At 39.1% G+C, this 8,269-nt stretch overlaps 1 protein-coding gene across 1 annotated transcript; it reads left to right on the forward strand.

The window, feature by feature from the left end:
- Positions 1-7,134: 7,134 nt before the first annotated feature.
- On the forward strand, positions 7,135-7,530 carry LOC149148325 (uncharacterized). The gene has a single exon (XM_089442144.1). It carries the CDS (start codon positions 7,135-7,137, stop codon positions 7,528-7,530), a length of 396 nt encoding a protein of 131 aa, XP_089298270.1.
- Positions 7,531-8,269: the final 739 nt, after the last annotated feature.

Raw genomic sequence — 8,269 nt, forward strand, 5'->3', positions numbered from 1 at the left:
TAGAAACCCTCGCTGCTTTCAAAAGCTCGGAGGAGGGGCTAGGGTTTGAGTGAAAATTAGGGATGGCCTCAAAAAGAGGGGGAACATAGGAGAAACAACCTGAGGGTATAGCACAAGCGGAGGACGAGATGGGGTCGACAGGCGGGGGAGCATCAGAAGGGGCTTCTGTCAAAGGCATAGTCGAGAGGGCCGGTGACACAGATGACGGACCCGCTATATCAGGGGATGGGATGATACAGTCAGAGAGAAAACCCAGGGTAGCCGGGGATGGCGCGGAGAAAGGCGGCCAAGACGAGGGTTCCTCTGACAACATAGACGCGGTGTGAGAAGGACCTGAGGGCTGAGGAAAAACTTTAAAATTACCAGAAAACCCTTCATTGAAATGTAACATACCTTCAGAGGCAGCATACGTGGACTGCCAGATGGAGCCCTCCTCCAGTGGATCCTCCAAATAATCCACAATATCAATATCCATCTTTAGAAACCAGAGAACCCACAGTAAAAACCATTTTCTGTCAACGTTTCAAATCCCAACAGGGATCCATCATTGATGGATCCCTGTTGGGATTTGAAACGTTGACAGAAAATGGTTTTTACTGTGGGTTCTCTGGTTTCTAAAGAAGATACTAACCACAGAAGTCTTAAATCCAAAGTCAATATCCATGTTGACAACTGCAATAGGAAGTGGCTAAATGCCTCGAACAAGCTGGCTGACAGAAAACTGGCATCGATAGCAAAGGAAATGGTAACAGTAGTGTGAAAACCCTAGGGAGCAGGGTCCGGTGCTTGGTGAGGGTAACAGGAGAAAAACACCGGGGAAATGAAGAGTTGAGAGTGACATGTGAGCGTAACCCTCCACAAACAAAAAAACTAAGCAAGGTAAAAAACCCGAATTCGTAAAAGAGCGGAAGTAAAAAGGAGAAGGGTGGTTTTGGGTTCCGAGGTGCTGACGGGGGTAGCTGCAGGTCAGGTGACTGACGGCTGCAGTACCCCATACCCTTCAGCCATTCCATTCAGTCGTTGTCCATCGCTATCGTTCCATTCAGAAACCCTCCACCGTTCGCTCAATTTAGGTATAATATTATACCATGGTCGAACGTCACATTGTGACAAAGATTGCCTCAATATGGAAATCGACCATGGTCAACCATGGTCCAACATCGCATTGTGATAAAGAGTGTCTTAATATGAAAATCAATAATGGTCAACCATTGGCAACGATGGTCCAACATCACATTGTGACAAAGATTGTCTCAATATGAAAATTAGCCATTGTCAATCACGGTCAACCATGTTTATAATATTTATAATATTGGGTTTATAATATTTATCTTAGGGTTTATACTGTTTATCGTAGGGTTTATATAACTTGGGTTTAAAATTATTCCCTTGGGTTCATAATTCCCTAGGGTTTTAGTATTAATCCCTTGGGTTTAGTATTGCCTTTGGTTCATAATATCAATACCTTGGGTTTATTAATATAAGGGTTCAACCTCGATCAAACAAGATCCAACGTCACTGTTAAACACACATGGGCAGCAACATAATCTGAAAGATAAAACATGAGAATACATTTTTATTAACAAGAGATATACATTTATAGTACATGGTTTGACCGTTGGGTTCCACATCCCAAGGTCTCTTGGAATTCCTTTTGTCTATTCCGCTTCCACACTAACCCATTGAGGATTAGGTGTCCAACATTCCCCCCTTAATTTGAAGGGTTATGTATGAGTACGAGAAGAGAGCTGTAATACAAAAAGTGCAAAAATGCATGGCAGCACTACGCAGAATATGCTCTCTGAAATGTTGGTATAAAGGGTGTTGGTTTAAGGATGAACACCAACACTGGAACGCTTAGTGCAGTTCCCGGAACTCTTCCAAAACTGGCAAGAAGCTGAAGTCTTCTGCTAGAGGAAGTGCTCCTATTGTTTTGAAGAGGGAAACCTTCAACCATGAAAGGGAGGTCTCACCCCGCATAAAAGGGAGAACTTCAACCTAAAAAGGGAAGTCTCAACCTGTGATGGTTTAAGGATGACCAACAACTCTGGAATGCTTAATGCAATTCTTGGAACTCTTCCAAAACTGGCAAGAAGCTGAAGTCTTCTGCTAGAGGAAGTTTCCCCAATTTTGTTCTTGGAACTCTTCCAAAGCTGGCAAGAAGCTGAAATCTTTTGCTAGAGGAAGTGTCCCAGATTACCAATTGAAGGCATGCTTAGGGGCATCTTTGTTTCTGGCTACAACTCTAAATCTGGTGTGACAGGTTGTGGCTCAGGCTCACTTGATGTGGCTTTGAAGCTTGTAGACGACCATCATTCCCCCCCTGTCAGACACAAGGTGAGATGATGGAGAAAACTCAACTGCAAGACTGTTCAACACTCTGGAACAAGTTCTGACATGTGATTTGAATATCTTCTTAGCTGTTGATGCCCATTGCCAAGAAGCGATCCATCCTAGATGAATCTTTGTTCTTGCAGGAGACTTGTTTCTGAAGCATCTGTTTGAAGAATGATTGGTTTTATGACAGTGCTTACATGGATGAAGATCAAAACAGTTATCTTTCAGATGGCCAACTCGGTCAGAGTGTTGGAATTTCACAATTTGTTGTTGTTGCTGTTGTTGTGGAAGAGGGGCAGAATCTAGAATAGCTGGAGGTGAGCTGTCATGAGGAGCAGGTGAACTGTCATGAATGAATCCAGCACTATGAAACTAAATGGGCTTTAAGTAGTTTGGAATATGAAAGGACAAGTCCTTCTCATATCCGAGACCAGTTCTATGCTTGTTGTGGACAGGCTATTCCCAAGGTTTGATGATGGGCTTGGGAAGTGCAGACTGAGTTTCTGTATCTACATGTCCAACTGCTGCTTTATGGGAGTCTATTTCAATCTTTTGAATAGAAACCGGTTCAGAATGACTCCTCTGTTTTAATTCTTCTTGCTGTAGCTGAGTTTCGAGCTGCAAAAAATCAATTTTCTCTTGTGCATTTTGTAGATAGACATAAATGTCTGTGAGAGAAACTTTGTTGACTTTTAATGTATCATGATTAGTAGACAATATCAGAGTTTTGAGGAACTCTAATACGTCATTGATTCTGGCCATTTTTTCTTCAATGTCAGAATTACACCTTAAAAACTAATCTCAACTACTACTCAATGTAGAAAAGTAATACCCACTCATAGTATACAACAATATCCTTTATAAATGTGTAACAGATGATCAGTGTGCAACCAGCAAGCACCAATTACAATCCATTACATAAAAATAAGAGTTTACTCATGATCAGCACTATGTTCTGACAATACAACCGACTAAACTTTTCTCCACAAAAGATTACTTTTATTTGTCAATACAATCATTGCCTTTATACAGCCCACCAAGCTCTTATGCAACAGTCGAAGTAACAAGGAATCAATGCATATATATGTAGAAAAAAACTATAATGAGTTTTAAATACAATGCCACAACTAGGGCAGCAGCAACTGCAAACTTGCTTGGATCCTTCAAATACTCCTTCACTTTCTCAGCCAATGGAAAAGAATAGTCAAGTTAAATGGCGACTGCTAATACATTCTTGTAACCATTGATGATAGCATGTGGAACAGCTGCAATTGTGGGATTACAGATCGCCAGAGAAAGAGTCCTTTATTTTGATGGACATCTCGACTTCGACAATACTTTTACTGAAAATAAAATCAATTACTATAAGCTCAATACCAACATTGTACATATACATGTATATCAGTCCTTGAAACCTTTTCTCCTTCGACAAATGGCTAACAATAATGCACAACCACCTTCTTACAAAACATAAAGTTTCAATAATTCTATAGAGAGCCTCCTCCTACACAATAGTGCAATAGATAAAACAATCTATAGAAATTTCCCTTTTGTCCAGTGGAGAGATGGAGAATATTGATTCAGGTCTAGCCTATAGTCGACTTTTGTATGTGGGTTCACCTCCTTTTTCCAAGACAAAACTTAGTTAATACAAAGCTATGAGATCTACAATCTCTTTGTGAGAGATTCCCCCAAAACAAATTAAAAACTAATTTTCAAATGTGCATAGAGTGTCAATGAAACTGCATTTGGTATTTTCAAAAATTATAGATCAATCTAGGGTTGTTTTAGCAACTAACTATGCGCATTTCCCATGAGAATTCTCTGTTTTTCAAGAGGACCCAAATTTATGTGATTCTCTTTGTTATAGAACACGGTTGAGCTCATCTATTGTAGATGTCATCCAAGTTGCAGATGCACACCATAGGAACTAAAATCATCATATATTCTTCACTTGCACAGCGTTAAACTTATGTGAAAGAAATGTTATATATACCAGGAGAGGTGTGATATATACTAGGACAACGTTATGGAGCAACGTATATACACAAAACTTTACAACGCATTCAACTGGACAATGCTCCACTAGACAGCGCATTCAAAAACAGTGGCTTGAAATCCTTTATATAACAGTGAATAAACAAGCATGCAACCCGAGCTCTACAAAGTTTCTGATACCAAACTAGAAATCTGACGTGCAGAGCTCCAAAAGTTGTGTAGCCTCCGTCCAATTTCTTAGGGTTTGAATGCAGCCCTGTCTTATCAATACTCAATTTTCCCATCAATTCCAATAGGTTTCAGATACTAACGAAGGAATGTGCCGTCCACAAGGTTCTTGCAATGCCATTTTCTCCTCTCTAGATGATGCTTGTTGTGCTCACTTGGATATAATAATCTCTCACGCCATGAATGCTCTGGAAGAAGATTTCAATTCATGCTTCGAATACTGCTCCATCACAATCACACGCACACCATGCACAACGAGTTATATCAATGCACGGACTCTAGAAGCACCATGGTTACACTGGTTACGCTGCCTGGAGATACCAGGAGGTCTTCTTCAGCAACCGGTTAAGCTGCGTGGAGGTCTATTCTGCAACCATGGTTACGGCCTCTGATACTTTGCTCGTAGCTACTTGAACCAGGCATCATTCGAACCAGGGTGCGTGGGAGGTTCGATCTTGGAACCGCCACCAAATTTTAATGTTTCCAGTGTTGCAGTAGAGGAAACTTTGGCTATGATTAACCGTCTCCAGAGAGAAGAAGTCTCTGGAGTATCACCTCAACCAAAAATATTATGAGGAAAGAAGAAAATGTGATTGGCACCAGATATGCAGATAATGACAAAAATCTGTAGAGGGAGAGTGAGTAAAGAAATCAGTGCATATCTAGGGAATCAATGACCCTGTTACGGAAGAGAGGAGTTACAACAGAAGGTAAAGAATAATGCCAGAGATTTGTAGCGTTTAAACAGTGGTAGCATTTAATGGGCAAAAAATCACGACTACAATATAGCTGACATGATTCACTGTGAGGTAAATGTAACATTTCTGCAGGAAGGGCGGTGCAAAAGGCAGAGAGGACAACTAAAATAATGCACAATGGCAGAGCACCCAGTTTGAAGAAGACCACCCAACTAATGGTGGGAGAAGGCCACACATCATGGCTCTGATACCATGTTAAACACACATGGGTAGCAACATAATCTGAAAGATAAAACATGAGAATACATTTTTTATTAACAAGAGATATACATTTATAGTACATGGTTTGACCGTTGGGTTCCACATCCCAAGGTCTCTTGGACTTCCTTTTGTCTATTCTGCTTCCACACTAACCCATTGAGGATTAGGTGTCCAACAGTCACATTATGACAAATATTGTCTCAATCAATCAATCATGGTCAACCATGCTTTGTAAAATCAATCTTGGCCATCCATGGTTAATTTTGGTCAACCATGGTAAACCATGGCCAACCATGGTAAACCATGGCCAACGATGGTAAACCATGGCCAACCATGGTAAACCATGGCCAACCATGCTTTTTTAAATATTTCATGGTCATCCATGGTCAATCTCAGTCAACCGTGGTCCAACATCATATTGTCGCAAAGAATGTTTCCATATGAAAATCAATCATGATCAACCATGGTCCAACATTTTATGGTGACAAGCATTATCTCAATATGAAAATCAATCATGGTCAACCATGTTTATTTGAGGGTTTATAATATTTATCTTATGGATTATATACCTTCAGTTTATAGTATTAATCCCTCATGTTTATTGATATCTTGGGTTTATTGTTCCCATGGGTTTATAATATCAATCCCTTGGGTTTATTAATCTAAGGGTTCATATACCTAGAGTTTAATATTTAAGGGTTTATTATTAATATTTATTAATTAATAATAATTAATAGTAGTTATACACCTTCAACATATATCAACCACATTTACTAATATGGTTGTGCTAGTTTTCTTATTTGAGTTGTAATGCAATTTCACTTTCTTTAATAATAAAACTATTTTAAGTTTATTATTTAATTTAGTTTACTATAGTTTTTGTTTTAAATTTTTTCATTTATAGTTTGGCTTCCTTTGTTTTATCAATATTTAGTTATTTAATTTTAGTTTAATTTTTTAATTCAACTTTAGTTTTAGATTGTTATGATTAGATTTTATTTTTATTATTATATTTAATATTTGAAAGTTTTTATTTTGTTTGATTTTTAGGCTGAAAGGCCTTCCTATGCATCAACTTCTTCGTCAACACTTTCATTCTCCTATTGACATATGTCAAACCTCCCTGGATCATATATTCATGCATGTCTTTGTATTCAAAATGGCATCATATTACAAAATATAGAAATAACTAAAAATAGTTGCAGAAAATATGTTGCACAGAAAGCCAGAGAAACCGGGCTTGCCAATGTCACTGTTGAATATGGCTGGCATCTGTGTGCGCTGAGGTCCTATAATCATGTCTTCGAGGTGGACGGAAAACAATGTACAAAGATGCATGGCGTTAGTTCTATATTTTTGGTTGTATGGAGGTTTAAACACTTTCTCATATAAATGTCAGACTCCATTGTACCAATTAATTTTATTTTTTTTTCGTCCGATTTCTCTACATTTACCACATGGTCCATCATATTCTTTCCCATATGCGTGAGACAAAGTCTTGGTTGGATTAGTTGGAATTTGGTAGGAAGCCACTGTGCTCTCATCTGGTCTGCTATTTGTATGTATGAATTGGACCGGAGCAGCAACCGATGCAATCTAAAAGGTCAATGCCATGGCTGGTTATGTGCAGCCAGGTTTCGTAGTGTTCCTGCTTTACCTGATCACAAATTCCTTACTGGGAGCCGCATTGTTAGGGCCTGAGAATGAAATCTCCATTGCTCTAGCCAGTGAGGGAAATACCAGAAGATTATCGATCTGCCATGAGAATAACAAGTCTGTTTCTTGTACGATAAGTTGTTTCAGACCCGATCTAGTGTGTGGTGTTGATGGCATTACATGTTGGTGTGGGTGTGCAAATTCTCAGTGCGCCAACGTAGAAGTGTCCAAGATCGGTTTCTGTGAAGTGGGCAATGGAGGAAGCGGCCTTTTGTCTGGGCAGGCTCTTTTACTAGTACATATAGTGTGGTTAATTTTGTTAGGGTTTATTGTCCTCATTGGAGTCCCTTGAATCAGTGACTATTAGGGTTAGGGTTACTTGGGTTTCTATGATGTCTAGATCGCTATTCTGTTGGGCTTAAGATTCCGCGGAAGTGCTGACATCGGAAAAGAAAAACATCCGGCCATTATTGGGTTGGTAGTTGCAGTGCTCTTATGTTCTATGTATCTTTTTCTTTATAGGGAAGTTTGGACGCTATTATGTCAATAGAAGGGTACTTTCTGATGTATTGTTTTTGCCAGCATTTTCGTTGTTTTTGGGATGTATTTGTAACCACATCACCAGAGAGGTGAGCCCTTGATTCTTACATTTCAATAAAAAAACCCTCTGAAGGGTTAACTGATTTTTTTAAATATGTTTGTTTGTATTTCAAACATTGTCTGTGGTTAATGAATGATCTCTCTTTTTTAGCTGGTGACTTAGTATGACGCTACATGGGCATGTTTTGCTAGTAGAGGACATGGGTATCTTCTTATTTGATATATTTAGAGCACCGAAGGAATCGCTTGTGATGCACATTGAATTCAGCTCAATCAAACTATTATTCTTCTCTAAACAACTATCTTCTTCATTGCGGCATTCCTAGATCCGCCAAGAGGGAAATTTGGGTTGTTTTTCGACAAACATGTAGACAATCCTTGTATTATATCTGCCATTAAATCTACACACTAAATAGCTATCTTCTTCATTGCACTATTCCTAACTCCGCAAAAAGGGAAATTTGGGTTGTTTTTCTACAAACGTGTAGATA

The sequence above is a fragment of the Pinus tabuliformis genome, chromosome 9 (genome assembly GCF_031772625.1).
Source record: "Pinus tabuliformis cultivar Carrire ecotype Pingquan chromosome 9, CPIR1, whole genome shotgun sequence".
Taxonomy (NCBI): Eukaryota; Viridiplantae; Streptophyta; class Pinopsida; order Pinales; family Pinaceae; genus Pinus; species Pinus tabuliformis.

Coding starts and splice junctions, on each gene's coding strand:
- LOC149148325 (XM_089442144.1), top strand. CDS start 7,135: ATGGCTGGTTATGTGCAGCCAGGTTTCGTAGTGTTCCTGCTTTACCTG.